The 15,915-nt window shown below is 40.1% G+C and overlaps 1 protein-coding gene across 4 annotated transcripts in view; it reads left to right on the top strand.

Annotated features, from left to right (window-relative positions):
• GABPB2 (GA binding protein transcription factor subunit beta 2) overlaps positions 1-15,915 on the top strand; it is a 31,145-nt gene that overhangs the window by 14,035 nt on the left and 1,195 nt on the right. The window contains exons 6-10 of one of the 4 annotated variants that reach the window (XM_029228059.1): positions 1,959-2,075; positions 4,543-4,728; positions 8,780-8,910; positions 9,037-9,219; positions 14,368-14,409. In XM_029228059.1, coding sequence (XP_029083892.1) covers positions 1,959-2,075; positions 4,543-4,728; positions 8,780-8,910; positions 9,037-9,219; positions 14,368-14,391 — 641 coding nt within the window. In that variant the 3' untranslated portion in view covers positions 14,392-14,409. Of the gene's footprint in view, positions 1-1,958; positions 2,076-4,542; positions 4,729-8,779; positions 8,911-9,036; positions 9,978-14,367; positions 14,410-15,915 lie in introns of those variants that run through there. The other 3 variants (XM_029228058.1, XM_029228057.1, XM_029228060.1) reach the window with 3 other exon arrangements.

Raw genomic sequence — 15,915 nt, 5'->3', positions numbered from 1 at the left:
CAGTCATCACCCAAAAGCTTTGATTAAGATAGTTTGCAGCTATGTGTATTATACAAGTAATCCACCTTTTTATGGAAAAATCTTCTGAAATTTAAATTTATAAACCAGTTAAACTAACTAGATTAATCATATCAGAAAAGGACTTTAAGGTTTTTTTAAGTACTTTATAGATAATTGACTTTTTTTAAGCATAGTAGTAGGAGAACTTAAGAGTACATTTAGGGCTTCCCTGGTGGCGCAGTGGTTAGGTATCCGCCTGCCAATGCAGGGGACATGGGTTCAAACCCTGATCCAGGAAGATCCCACATGCCGCCGAACACCTAAGCCCATGAGCCACAACTACTGAGCCTGCGCTCTAGAGGCCTCGAGCCACAACTACTGAGCCCGCGTGTCACAACTACTGAAGCCTGCACACCTAGAGCCCATGCTCCGCATCAAGAGAAGCCACCACAATGAGAAGCCTGTGCACCGCAACAAAGTGTAACCCCCATTTGCCACAACTAGAGAAAGCCCGCGTGCAGCAATGAAGACCCAATGCAGCCAAAAATAAAATAAATGAAATTAAGAAAAAAAAAGAGTGCATTTAAAAAGAAAATAGGGCTTCCCTGGTGGCGCAGTGGTTGAGAGTCTGCCGATGCAGGGGACATGGGTTCGTGTCCCGGTCCGGGAAGATCCCACATGCCGCAGAGCGGCTGGGCCCGTGAGCCATGGCCACTGAGCCTGTGTGTCTGGAGTCTGTGCTCCGCAACAGGAGAGGCCGCAACAGTGAGAGGCCTGCATACCGCAAAAAAGAAAAAAGAAAAGAAGTGTATCAGTCACATTTCAGTCAGGTGACAAAGCTACATATGGTGTAGTTTTATTATACGTAATTTTATTGTACATATAAAATAAATATATCTATTTTATTATACATATATAATAAAATATATATATTATAAGTATATAATTTATAAGCTTATAAACTTAATTTATAAACACTTTTTAGTAACAATGGAGTAACTACTATGAGGAGAGGAGAACTCAGGAATAGCCAGTAAGGGGAGCAGCCACTACTTCTGTATGACAAAACTTAATCTCATGCCAGATGACAAGAAATATTTATGGGGTCCAGCTTCAGTATCACAAGATACGGCAAAGAAGGGTGGATTTGCAGCCAAGAAGCAATTAATTCACAACTGGTACAATAAGTATCTCTGAAATTATAGTGAAAGAGGGAAATGAAATTCATGTTATAAAAGTTTGATTTATGCAAAACTGTTGAGTAATACTTTCAGTTCATAAAGTTAGGAGTGCCTATTGCCAGATCTAATACAGTTCCCTCTTGGAACTTAGCTGTAAGGATATCACACAGATACAAGAGAAAAAGATTATGAACAAATTGTTTTTGAAAAGCACATCATGACTTAACTAAAGTAGGTAAAGTAGGTAATTGTTTAGCCTTTGACATTCAATATGTGAAACTTCAGGTTTTTAATGTCCTTGCACTTGAGGTCAATCCTAGTCTTCTCACCTCTCTAGCTGATGAATAGAAGTAGCATGGTTGAATAAAGCCCAGGAGGGGCCGATTCCCTCAACACTGCTTAGTTTGGGGTGAGGCATGCTTTGTACCCTTACTGCCTGGTGCCAAGGAGAGCTCTGCATAGCCAGCCTAGCGAGTGGGTGGCACTCTTGGTCTGTTAGCTACTGATGCTCAGCATTGGCAATGCCAAGGGAATGATCAAATGAAGGGAATGTAGTGTGGCCCTATACCAAGCATATTACCTTAATCCACTTTAAAGAGAAGGCTTGAAACCTTAAGAGTTTTAACACCATGATAATTGGTTTTTGTAAGTTTGTATTAGAGAGCAAGATTAAGCACATTAGAGTGAAAAGCTGAGGTTTTGACTTAATAAGCCATTTTTAGTTCATCTCAATTTACTCTCTCTGCTGGACCTCATTTGCCTTTTTTACCGAAATAGGTGACCCCCATGCCTCCTCAACAGTACACTTCTCAAATTCTACCACCTCAGTGCTGGCCACCCTTGCAGCTCTTGCTGAGGCATCAGCCCCCCTCTGCAACTCACACAGAGCCACAGGTAGGTAAGGGATATCTGCTGGGTGAATCACCATTTCTTCTTTTGCTTTTGAATCTCCAGCAGATTTAATTTGCATGAAATGTTAAAGAATTATGGTTAGAGACAGCTAGGATAAAGAGATGTAGAGTCATTGAGCATCAGAAAGAAAAATCGCTAAGTGATATAATCAGTCAGCCGAATAATATCAGAGAATGACTAAGTTATTCCTTTGTAGTTTTGCGGCTTCAGGTTTGTTTATCCTGACTCCAGTTGCATCATATTGAAATGTTTAGTCTTATATTAGCAGAGTTTTGGAAATACTCTATGTTATGCTTTGTCTGATGCTATCATAGAATGATTCAAAATAGCAGCCTAAATATTTTGTATTAAAACATTAAAATACATGGGACTGCTACCTGGCTCATTGTTATATTCTTTGTACCTCAGGTTGGCTTGCTTCTATTTTCACTGGAGATGTTATTTTGGCATTTCCAGTGGATTTGTGAAGATACATTCTGTGTAGTGCCCTTCTTATTTTAAAACAGAAAGGTTTCAGGTCACTTAGCCCGAGCTAGTGACCCACAGGGAAAAGGCTTAAGGCTTCATATAGGTAGGGGACAAATAGTCATAGGTAGGGCTAAATAATCATTTAGGAATCTTTCTGGAAACCTCTGGCAGTCTGCTCCATCATAAATGAAAGCAGATTGTTGATTTCTTTCTGCCGTTGACACTTGGATGCTGAGAACATTCCTCCAGTCCTATTTTTCCAACTGACAACAATCATAAAGATCTCTACTCAGATGTGTATGAGTGAACAGCATGGCAGAGGAAAAAACAATGTATTAAACTTGTGCTTGTTATTCTTTTGATTCGTTCTTTGATGTTGGATAAATCATTTAACTTCTCCAGGTCTCAGTCTGGATTAGATTACCTATCAGGGTCCTTTCAGCTATAACATTTAACTGTTCTTTGTTTCTAAGAGGTGTGGATGCTCTATTTCCACTGAACTGCCTGAATGTGTCTCATATGGATAGTCCCTACCCCACTTATTGCAAAGTTCTACTTGTGACTCTTTAGATATAGAAATTTCATAGTGTTAGGAGCTGTTTCCCCTAATAGTTATTGGGGATACTGACTAACCAAACTGAAAATCTTTATTCAACATGATACATGTAAAGCTCTTAGAAAGGTACCTGGCACATAGTATCATTGCTGTTAATGTTATTGTTGATCTGTCAGATGAGAGAAGCCATCTACTATTTTTGTCTATGAGACTTCTTCAATGTTTTGACTTCTTGACATTTTATTTTGTTAATTCACTATTAAATGCCTTTATTTCTTATAGAAATAGATCTCTATAGTTATTTTTCTAAGCTCTCTAAAGTTGTTTAGACTTTCAAGATGCTTTCTGAAAAAGGAGTTCTGAGATCAAATATGTTTGGGAAACTCAGCGTATCTTATTTTATATTAGAGAGTCACAATGCGCATTAGTCTATTAGGGTCTCTGATACTTCCTACAAAATAAACACAAAAATTTAAGCATATTTAAACGAGCATTTTGAAAATGTATTTGTACATAGAACCTATCTTTAGTGAAAGCTAACATGTCAATGAAGACATTTTATTTATTTATTTTTATTTTTGGCTGCGTTGGGTCTTCGTTGCTGCACGCGGGCTTTCTCTAGTTGCAGCGAGCAGGGGCTGCTCTTCGTTGGGGTGCACGGGCTTCTTACTGCGGTGGCCTCTCTTGCTGCGGAGCACGGGCTCTAGGCGTGCGGGCTTCAGTAGTTGTGGCACGTGGGCTCAGTAGTTGTGGCACACAGGCTTAGTTGCTCCGTGGCATGTGGGATCCTCCTGGACCAGGGCTCGAACCCGTGTTCCCTGCATTGGCAGGTGGATTCTTAACCACTGAACCACCAGGGAAGTCTCTGAAGACATTTTAGAAAGTGCTGTTCTAATGCATTCCCTGTTTTCTTTCTTTTTAAAAAATTTTTTTTAATTTACTTTTATTTATTTTATTTTCGGCTGTGTTGGGTCTATCATTGCTGTGTGTGGGCTTTCTCTAGTTGTGGTGAGCGGGGGCTACTTTTCATTGCGGTGCACGGGCTTCTCATTGCGGTGGCTTCTTGTTGCAGACTACGGGCTCTAGGCTCGCAGGCTTCAGTAGTTGTGGCACACAGGCTCAGTAGTTGTGGTGCACAGGCTTAGTTGCTCCACAGCATGTGGGATCTTCCCAGGCTTGAATCCATCTCCCCTGCATTAGCAGGCAGATTCTTAACCACTACGCCACCAGGGAAGCCCTCCCTGTTTTCTTTTCGCCTCTGACTTAGCATTGTTTACAGGAGCTTGCTTTTGTGAACTGTGTTGAATCTAACTTTTTTTTTCAAGTTTTTCTATCCCTGATATTATCAGTTTTAAGGGGGCTGAAATTACTGTACTTCTATTTTTTTTAAAGCTGAAATGTTATGTTTCCTTTTGTCATCTGTAGCTAATTCAGAGGAAATCATAGAAGGAAATTCTGTTGACTCATCAATCCAGCAAGTGGTGGGGAGTGGAGGCCAGAGGGTCATCACCATAGTGACTGATGGAGTCCCTCTGGGTAATATCCAAACTGCAATCCCTACTGGAGGCATTGGCCAGCCATTTATTGTAACTATGCAAGATGGACAGCAAGGTGAGTTATCCCATTTAGACAATTGTTTATTAAAAGATACTTTAGACACTCAACACACCTCTAAAAATGAGGCATTAGGGGGACTTCCCTGGCGGTCCAGTGGTTAAGACTCAGCACTTCCAGTGCAGGGGGCGTGGGTTCGATCCCTGGTTGGGGAACTAAGATCCCACAGGCCACGTGGTATGGCAAAAAAAAAAACCAAAAAAATGCATTAGGGCAAGTAGTGGGAATGGGAGAAAGCCAGATGCCAGATGGGACAAAGAAGCTCTGAAAAAGGAAAAGAAACAGAAGCCAGGCTGGCAAAGGCTATTTCTCCTCATATATATAAAATCTGTGAGTAAAACCAATAATCTGGTAGAAAAAAGAGCAAATAATGTCAACTAGTAGTTCACAGAAAAGAAAATAGGAAAATAGGAAAAAAATAGGAAAATACGTTCAACCTACTTCTTTCATGCAAGAGAAATATAAATAAATACTGCAGCAAGATACCATTAAAGCACTATATTGTCAAGGGTATGGGGAAACAGGCAATCTTATAAATCACTGGTGAGAGTGTAAATTACTGCATCCTCTGAAGAGCAAATTGTCAATATGTATCAGTATTGAAGATGCATATACCTTTTGGCTAAAAAGTTATTTTTCTATGAATTTATATTCACACACACAGAAATGACATATATACTAAATTATTCATTACAGCATTATTTGTAATCATCAGAGATTACAAAGAACCTAAGTAGAAGTCATTAAGGAACTGGATAAATAAATTATGATACACACCACCCATGCAATGGAATACTATGCAGCTATAAAAAAACAATGAGGAAGATTCTTGTATACAAGTATGGTCTGATCTCCAAAATATATTAAGTGACAAGAGCAAGATGCAGGGGTGTGTAGAGTATGCTACATTTGTATTTTTTAAAAAGGGAGATATATGTATATTTGCTAATATGTCCATAGACTTAGACTATCTCTGGAAGAACATTCAGAAATAACATTGATAACATTGGTTCCCTTGTAGCAGGGCACCTGGGTAGCTAGGGATGGATAGGAAGCTTTTCAATGTATATGCTTTTATAGCTTTGAACCATGTGAATGTATTACATATTTTAAAAATACATAAATAAATTTTTTTTGAAAAAAGAAAGAAACTAATCGTTACAACTTCATTTCTCAGAAATACTGAAGGTTGAAGAAGGAGGGTTGGTATAATTACCTTTTGTGTCATCAAAATTTTGATCTGGCCTAAATAATTATGGGGATCTTATAATTTTCAAATTATTTGAATTGATGGATCTTTGCAGTATGGGAAGAAACAGTAGAAATTAAACCTTTATAATTTGGGCTTTGGTATCATAAGTTCTTGGAGCTTATTTGAAAATATACCACTGATATTTTTGTGGACATGATTATCATTTAAAGTTTTGGGGGGCTCATTGAGTAAGTGAGAGCCTCTGCTTGTAATGGAGTTAAATAAATGAGAACGAAGTTGTTTTAAGGAAAAAAATAAAATTTGAGGTTTTGCCTAGATAAACTACACTACTTTAAAAAAAATTTTTTTTTTTTAAATTACTTGTTTATTTTTTTTGGGCTGCGTTGGGTCTTTGTTGCTGCATGAGGGCTTTCTCTAGTTGCGGCTAGCGGGGGCTACTTTTTTTTTTTTTTTGCGGTATGCGGGCCTTTCACTGTTGTGGCCTCTCCTGTTGTGGAGCACAGGCTCCAGACGCGCAGGCTTAGCGGCCACGGCTCGCGGGCCTAGCCGCTCCGCGGCATGTGGGATCTTCCCGGATCGGGGCACGAACCCGTGTCCCCTGCATCGGCAGGTGGACTCTCAACCACTGCACCACCAGGGAAGCCCTATCGGGGGCTACTTTTTGTTGCAGTGTGCAGGGTTTCTCATTGAGCCCGGAGCACGGGCTCTAGGTGCACGGGCTCAATAGTTGTAGCTCATGGGCTCTAGAGTGCAGGCTCAGTAGTTGTGGTGCACCGGCTTAGTTGCTCCGCAGCATTTGGGATCGTTCCTGACCAGGGCTGAGACCCGTGTCCCCTGCCTTGACAGGCGGATTCTTAACCACTGCGCCACCTGGGAAGTCCACTACACTACTTTTTACAGATGCATTTAACCAGGCCCAAAGAAGGAGAGCTGAAATTTTGTGAATTAATTGTAAGAAATTTTTAGTCCCAGACAGAATTTCCATTTCCACTTAGCAGATATCCAAGCTGCTTTCTACTGCTATCAGTTGATGAGTGTTCAAGGAATACAAGCTAATGTTAAAATCAACCAAACCAAATAACTAGGTAAATCTGCTTTAAACAAAAATCACAATGCATCCTAAAACCTAAGTATAATTTTAACTTTTTATTTTGAGATAATCATATATTCATTCATGTATAGTTGTAAGAAATAATACAGAAAGATCCCATATACCTATCACCCAGTTTCCCCCAATGGTAACATTTTTTATAACTCTAGTACAATATTACAGACAGGAAATTGACATTGGTACAATCCACCAACCTTATTGAGATTTTTTCCAGTTTTATATGCATTCATTTGTGAGCTTGTGTTCTATGCAATTTAATGCATCAGCACCACCAAAGTTGAGATACAAACAGTTCCATCACCAAGATTCCTTTTGCTACTCTGTATTCCTTGTGTTATAGCCACTTCCCTTCCTACCTCATTCCTAACCACTGGCAACCACTAACTAATTCATCTGTTCTCTATCTTTATATTTTTGTCATTTCGAGAATGTTATATAAATGGAATCATACAGTATATAGCCTTTTGACATTGGCTTTTTTCTCTCAGCATAATTTCCTTAAGGTCTATCCAAGTTGATGTTTGTATCAATAGTTCATTTCTTTTTATTGCTGAGTAGTATTCCATGGTATAGATGTACCATAGTTTGTTTAACAATTTACCTACTTAATCTGTCTCCAGGTTTTGGCTATATCTGAGTAAAGCTGTTATGATCAATCGTGTACAGGTTGTATGGGAACATAAGTTTTCAATTTTCTGGGGTTAATGTCCAAAAGTAAAATTTCCGGGTCATATGGTAAATGCATGTTTACTTTTGTAAAACACTGCCAAACTATTTTCTACAGTGACTGTACCATTTTACATTTCCACCAGCAATTTATGAATAATCCAGTTTCCCACATTCTTGCCAGCATTTGGTGTTATCACTATTTTTTTTTAAATTTTAGCCATTCGGATAGGTGTGTAGTGCATCATGTGTGTTGTGTGCATATGTGTGTTGACCCTTTTCTCACTTATCTATGAGAAGAGAAATAGTTAAATTAGACACAGCTAATGGCAAACTGCTTTCATGAAAGGTTTCTCAAAATTCTTATTTAAGATATCAGACCTACTTTAGATAAGTTATTTCTGCAGAATTGTAAGCTAAGTGGTCACAGCTTCTGATCTACAGTCAGACATTTCTATATAAAAGCCTCAGAGTTGGGTCTTAACTGCATGGCTTCCAAACCTGCAAATCTTCACCCTTCCTTTCTGAGGTCTTCTTAGTGCCTCTAATCTTTTTGGTTTCTCTCTGTAAAGCCATGCCTTGCCTGTTGATTCTAAAATCCAAAGAGATATGAACAGTGAGATATCAGAGAATATATTTCAGTTTAGATGATTTTTTTTTTTTTTTGGCTGCGTTGGGTCTTCATTGCTGTGCGCGGGCTTTCTCTAGTTGCGGTGAGCAGGGGTTACTCTTCGTTGCGGTGCACAGGTTTCTCATTGCGGTGGCTTCTCTTGTGGCAGAGCACGGGCTCTAGGTGGACGGGCTTCAGTAGTTGTGGCTCACAGGCTCTAGAGTGCAGGCTCAGTAGTTGTGGAGCATGGGCTTAGTTGCTCCACGGCATGTGAGATGTTCCCAGACCAGGGCTTGAACCTGTGTCCCCTGCATTGGCAGGTGGATTCTTAACCACTGTGCCACCAGGGAAGCCCTATATTTTAGTTTATTGTCTGATTCAAAGTAAGCAAAGTCTCTTTGTTTTACTATGTATTCATCACTTCCAATTGGTGTCCTTTGGCTTATAGTTTTAACTGTACCTGCTGGTCAGGTTGCAGAGGAGACTGTCATTGAAGAAGAGGCAGAAGAAGCAGAGAAATTGCCACTGACTAAGAAACCAAGGATAGAAGAGATGACAGACAGTGTGGAGGAAAGCAAGGTAATGTTTTTAGCAGTGGTGGAGAGAAGAGAAGGCAAAGATTCAAAAGCCAGAACTTTCAAGGCCCATACCCTTCTTTTTTGTCTACTCTCAGGAATTCTTACCTGTGGCAATTTACTTTTACAGGAAGGCACTGAAAGACAGCTACTTCAGCAGCAACTCCAGGAGGCTAATCGAAGAGCCCAGGAATACCGACACCAGCTCCTAAAGAAAGAGCAGGAGGCAGAACAGTACCGCCTCAAGCTAGAGGCCATGGCCCGACAACAGCCCAATGGAGTTGATTTCACCATGGTTGAAGAGGTGGCTGAGGTAGATGCTGTAGTAGTTACAGAGGGGGAGATGGAGGAGAGAGAGACAGAAGTGACTGGGGCAGTAGGGACCACAGAGCCTCATACTGGAGTTTCCATGGAAACTGTTTCAACTTAATGTGCAAGGGCCACAGCTTGTGCTGTGTCTATCTTTTTCCTCTTTTTAAAAGAAAATACAAAGGACAAACATTGTATAAAAATTAAGAATGTCCTAAAGAAGAAAACTATAGCAGGGTACAGAGTTTGGGCTCAGGAAGGCTCTCTATGCAACTGGAAAATTCAAAGCCAAATTTAGGGAACAAGTCTTCTGAGGGACCAAAAGAATAAGGACCAAATTTCTCAGCTCACATCATTGCTTGAAGCATAGAGGTAAAAGAATGCTGGATGTTGCAGATTGATTGTTTTTTAAATAACTGACTTTCTATCAAAAGATTTTAAAATAATATTCCTAATATGGACACACCCAGAGCCTTTAATATTATAGTTGTACCATCAAGTGACCTGAAACTGCCTTAGATTTATGATGTGTACCTGTTAGAGGAGAAACCTAATTGGAAGGAGGGATTAGACGCAAGTTTTGGGGAAGAGAAAGAAATATATTCCACTTCCAAAGGAGCAGGCAGGCACTCCCCACTATCCTGAGTTAATTTCACTGAAAAGAAACGTGTGATTGCCTGACTAAATTTGCATCCATTGTGTGTCCATAGCTCAGATGCCAGTTTAAGAAACTGAAATAGAATTTTTAAAAACTGGAAAGGAGAGAAGTGTATATAAATCCAAAATCCTCCAGGCTGTGCCTCTACAATGCTGGAAAGTTGCCAGAAAGAGGCTCGTGGGGTTAGGAAACAATCTGGTCCTGAGATACCAACTTTGCTCTGGCTGGATTTTATGAAATCGCAATCAGGAGGGTAGTCTGTTGTCAGAACAACTTGCTTCCAACCATTTATTTATGTAATATCAAGCTTTAATATCAACTTTTTAATTTTATAAAATTTGTTGAGTTTTCTAAGTGTGCCTTTCTGTGGAACTTACATGGTATCCTCTCATATGCAAGAAAAGACAGGGGGAGAGATGAATGCTGAGGATGTTGTATAGCTTTCTCCATCTGATTTGGGTTGAGTAAATTGCTCTATTTCCTTAAGGTCGGGCCTTGTGCAGAGCTTTTGTGCCTTATAGTTGCTCAGTGTGTGCTGGCAAAGGGAGTGAGAACTACCAGTGCCGTAATGTAAGGAACCAAAGATTCTGACCAGATGCTTCGTCACCTGACTCTCTTCTCTCCCACTATGCCTGCTCCCTTTGCCAATATACTTTTGAAAGTGTTTCATTGCTGGGATTTCTTGGAGTTTTTTTAAAAAAAGGGAATATGGATGGAGAGAGAGGGGTTATGGAGAGGTCATCATCCTGGACTTGCTTGCTTGCTTTGTTGTAAATTAAAAGCAACTAGAGGGAGCTGTGCCAAGTAAACGTTTGAATGACTGTTTAGAATATGGTTTTCTTAATTAGCAATCATGGGGAAAACATACATTTTTAATTTGGAATAAAATGTGACAGTTAACATGGTTCTGTTTACCTTGATTAGTGAAGTAATTTGCTGCAGTTTTCCAGAGGTGCAGAATCATTTGGGGCTTAAAATAGACTGAAAACATAACTCCCCAAACCAAATTTAACAAACAGAATTGGCTATTAGAGGTTTATAGACAAAAATATCAGTTTTGAAATTAATCTTGGCTACGGGCCAGCGTAGCTAGGTTTTCTCCATGGACCAAGTACTAAGCACTTCCCAGATGATCAGAGATTAGTCTGCACTGTTAGGGATGATGGAGAAATGCAGTAGAGCAGCCTAGGTAAGGGAGAGGGTAAAATTGTGGTATCTGCTGTCAAGTCGTCCTATTTCTGTTTGCAATATTTTTCCTTTTTCTGAGTCCCTTTGTGAATCAGGTGCTAACAATAAGCTGCTATTGTGTGCCATTTCAAAGCTTTAGCTTAACTATAGAGGGACCAAGTGTTATTTTAGATGTGTTTTGTGTGTGTTCTTGGTGCATACATTGACTTTAATTCCTTCTTTTATTCTTTCCTGTTCAGGGAGTGGAGGTTAACTGTGTAGAAAATATGCAGGCCCAACCACCTCACTCTCTGAGGTAGCTTCTTATTGAGGGCGGGGAGTTTCCATCCAACACTCTCTTCTGAGCATACAGAGTACCTACTGTTTGGGGGAACTGTTTAGAGTTTCTTATTATTCTGTTTTTGTAAGAGCCTATCATTCCCACCCAGTAAAATATCTAATACAGCCCAAGTCATTTTTGATGATGGGCTCTCTGAGATAGGGAGTTAAAGGGGGGGTTGGGATAGGGAGAGAGAGAAGGGAAATGTCTAGAAAGGTGTAGGTAGCAAAAGGGCATTTGTTTTTATTTACTTGGAATAGACCTTTTAGCATCCCAGAGAAGGGAAATAGGGCTTGATCTCTAATTGTATTGCCATAGAGAGAATGGTAGGTCAGGATCCCTTGAAGTAGTTAGATTAAATATGAAAGACATGAATGGCCGTACCATTGTATGATTTTGCATATTTTTCTGGGTCAGCCATGGAAGTTGGAAAAATGTTCCTAGATCTTCTGGGTTTGGGGATTCCAACTGGCTTATTGGTAAGGTTGGATTACAGAGAATCAAACAGACAAGTGGTTCAGAGATGGTACTTGAGCAGGAGAAACCTGAAGCCTAGGATGATTGCCTACTTTAAAATAAAGCTGCTTTAATAATATCAGTATTAATATAGGAATAGTAGACCCTACATTTACATTTTGGTTTTAAGCTTTCCCCTAAAAAGGAGAAAGAAATAAATCTTAATATTTCTGTTCTTGTTCCTGGCTTCAGGGAAGTTACTTACAAATGTATAAATGTACATTCCCTTCCTATCACTACCTCTGTGGGATCCCTTAATTGTAATGCCAGAGTTGAGGTCTCTTAATTGAAATATGGGAGAACTTGGCTTTAGGTTTTCTGTATATTGAACTCAGCACCTTAAAAGATGTTCTTTTTCTCTGTCAGATCTGTGTTTCATAATTTTTGCCTTTGCCTCTCCCCCTTTTTCAGCCTTAGCACTGCATTATTAAAATGTTTGTGTCTGCTCAGTAATATTAGAAATCTGTGGCATGCAAAATGACTTTCTTTATATTGCTGTAAAAGAAATGAATTTAACAGAGGGCTCTCCAGTTGAAGTTAGGTATTTTGTGACCAGGGCATTTTTAACACCCCTTTGCTGCACGTATATACTGTGTACATTTATAAACACATATGAATTTTCCCACTTTTCTCTTTGTTTATTTGAGGTTCAACTCTAAAGTACCTGGTAAAAGCTGGAAATATTTTTATTTCATTAAAAACATTAGAGAGGGTTTCTTTCAATTGGGTAAAGACACCGAGGAAGAAAAAGCAAGCATTACTTTGGCCCTTTTTCTGAGGCATGCTCAACTGGCAGTAATGAGAAACCTGAGGAGTGAGGCCCTAGGGAGAGCTAGTACCTAGCTTTGCAGAGATTTCTTTAGCATACAGTGTGATGACATTGGTAAACTGAAAGATTCAGAGCAGGGTCAGGGGTAGAGATGGAGCTGCCTTTCCACAGAGCAAACCTCCTTTCAGCTCCTATGGTAGCTGTTTTGACTGGCATTTGTATAATTTCTTACACCTCTGAAAAGGAAAGAAACCCTAGATAAAGTTCCATGGCAGAAGGAGCAGACATTCTATACATCTGCTTCCCAGTTTAGGCATCTCAGCCTTTTAAGGAATGATCATTTTGAGAAAGCTTCTGTGGCTCTTTTCCTAACAAACAACATTATAGACCCTCAGAGCTAGAAGACATGAGGCATGTAGTGAACTATTCCCAGAAGTTTAATATTGAGTGGGAATCGGTTTTTGTCCAGATTTGTTGGAGAATGGCCTCCTGTTCTCTACTTGTTATATAGACATCTCTGTATGGCCAGAAAAGGAGCTTTAGAATGGAATACATATTAAGACCGCCTATGTGCTGCTCTAGGCTCTTATCTATTTCCACTTTATGTGATACTTTCCCCTTATGAGTTAGTACTCTATTTCCTATGCCAGTGTATTTAACAAGAGACCAGGAGCAAGAAGGATGTAAATTCAAATTAAGTAGCTTTGAACCTCTGGTGCTGCCTTTTTTTTTTTTTTTTTTTTTTTTTTAAGCCTCTCTTAAGATTAGGAGGTGGGGTGATATCCCTAGACTCCAGACTACTACATAGCAATTTGGCTTGTTAATGGCAGGAAATTGTGATTCCCTGTCTCTCTCCTCCCCTTTCCCCTCTAACTACTTCTGCCTTTGTGACCCCATTGTTCTTATCTCACTGAGTCTTTCCCAGGCACTAGAATTTAATTAATAGGTCATTTCTAATCTATGCGCCTTGTCTTTCCTCCTTCTGTCCCCTCCTTCCCTACCACATATTTTCTGTTTATTCTTAAGTGGTTTGTTTCTGAGAATTAATCTAGGTCATACCCTATATCCTGTGCTTCCTAGTTGGTCTCAGGCATCTTGCTCTATCAACAGTAATGATAGCAGCAGCTCCCTTCTCTGGCTTTGCCCTGTGTACTGTCCTTCTGCCAAGGCCATTTGTGTTGGGGGGGAGCAGAGAAAGGGTAGGTGGGGTGCCTAGCTTCTTCTCAAAACATCTTCAGTTTTTTGGGTTGTCTGACAGCTTTATGTACAGTATGTTTTAAGAAAACTTAAGTATAATTCTCTTTTTTATTTAGGATTTTAATTAAATAGGGTTTGATTCTGATGAGCAAGTTTGTGTGTGTGTGTGTGTGTGTGTGTGTGAGCATTTGTGTGTATGTACACCTATACAGATCTATATTATATATACAATTTTTGTACTATCATTTAAAATAAAAAAATGTTTCTTACTAAAATGTCAAAGTCTTACCATTTCAGGTGTCATTGAAATTTTTTTTCCATCTTCTGGGCAAAAATTGTATCTACTGCCTGGTCACAGATAATCCTTAAGAGCAAGTTTTCCCCGTCCTACTGAGCTAATGAGAGTGGAGCAGTGGGAGGGTGGTTTTGGTGGGGGGAGCATCTTCTTTCCCCTCTTTCGTGCCTCTTCTGACCCATTCACACTCTCTACCTTTTCCTTATCTAGCTACTCCTCAGCTGGTATTCTTAAGAGGCAGAGCAAGTTGAGGTAAGAACTGAAGTGAGAATGGAGAGAATTTTTGACTGGCTTATTAATGTACATCTTCTTTCCTTCTTTTATCCCCCACTCCATTCCCTAAAAGCAAACAACCAAGAGAGAATAGTAGCTGAAGTAAATGATTCTGTGCCTTGTGTGGGAGTTAAGTCAATGCCAAGATAAGGGGCAGGGTACGGGAAGAACATCAGGCCCAGGGAGGCTTGGACATAGTGCATTTGCTCTGCTGGCTTCTAAGCTACTCTTAGTTAATAAGGTGCTTGTTGTTATCTCAGTCTAATTCAGCACATATTTATTAAGTAAATATGGGTAGCAGTCTGGTTGTGGCGCAATCCCTGTTGATAGCCAGGGTTGAACAGACCCACTTGGCTGGCTACTTGGGTGTTCCCGTCTAGTGTATAGTGTTCTCAAAAGCTGCTCCATCGGCAATAAAGATGCCTTTCTCAGATAAAGGAGGGTAGGGCTTCCCTGGTGGAGCAGTGGTTAAGAATCCACCTGCCAATGCAGGGGACACGGGTTCGAGCCCTGGTCCGGGAAGATCCCACATGCCGCGGAGCAACTAAGCCCGTGCGCCACAACTACTGAGCCTGCGCTCTAGAGCCCAGGAGCCACAACTACTGAGCCCACGTGCCACAACTACTGAAACCTGCGCGCCTAGAGCCCGTGCTCCACAACAAGAGAAGCCACCTCAATGAGAAGCCCGCGCACCGCAACAAAGAGTAGCCCCCGCTCACCACAACTAGAGAAAGCCCGCGTGTGGCAACAAAGGCCCAGTGCAGCCAAAAAAGAAAAAAAAAATCCCAGTAAGAAAAATCATCAGGCATATGGGAAAGTTGGAAGGGAATTGGAGAGTTAGGAACCTAGAGTTCTCTGAAGGGTAAATATTCTTAAATGATGGAAATAACCATGAACTAGGGCAACTTGCCTAAGATTTTCTCTCTCTGTGAAAGTGAGCCCTCTGCTCCAAGATCAGTAGGTAGAAAATACAAGAGAAGGTTGAAGTGGGAGCAGCCTAGTGATAATTACACCTATGTAGGAGTTTCTGCAAGATGTCTGATAGCTAACAGTAAGTTTAGACTATAGGGGACCCCTGAGCCAGGTGTGGGGCTGCACTCTGCTACCATAAACAGTCCTAAAGTTTAAGAAAGTTCTTACTGTAAAGTAAAATGATATTTTAGAGAGAGGCCAATATCATAAATAATAACATGCTTTTAGTTTGTGCTACGTGTCCGTCAATGAGCTAGGAACTTTGCATGCACACAAACATACCTATCTTGCAAGGTGTGTATTATCTTCATTATGTAGATATTAAAAAACAGGCTGTGACTTTGCCCCAAGTCCCTCAGCTTAAAATTTTTTTTTCTTTCTAAAACTACAGTTTCTACATAGAGTTAGTAGTGTTTTTTCCTCTGTAGTTTATCCTTTAGTCACAATACCGTCTCACTTGACTTTGGGCAGCTTAATTCATCTCAAATTGCAGTTAAGAAACTGGAGAGAAGT

Source organism: Monodon monoceros, unplaced genomic scaffold (assembly GCF_005190385.1).
Source record: "Monodon monoceros isolate NGI ecotype Baffin Bay Population unplaced genomic scaffold, NGI_Narwhal_1 Super_Scaffold_18, whole genome shotgun sequence".
Taxonomy (NCBI): Eukaryota; Metazoa; Chordata; class Mammalia; order Artiodactyla; family Monodontidae; genus Monodon; species Monodon monoceros.
This window is presented reverse-complemented; position numbering and strand designations above follow the sequence as displayed.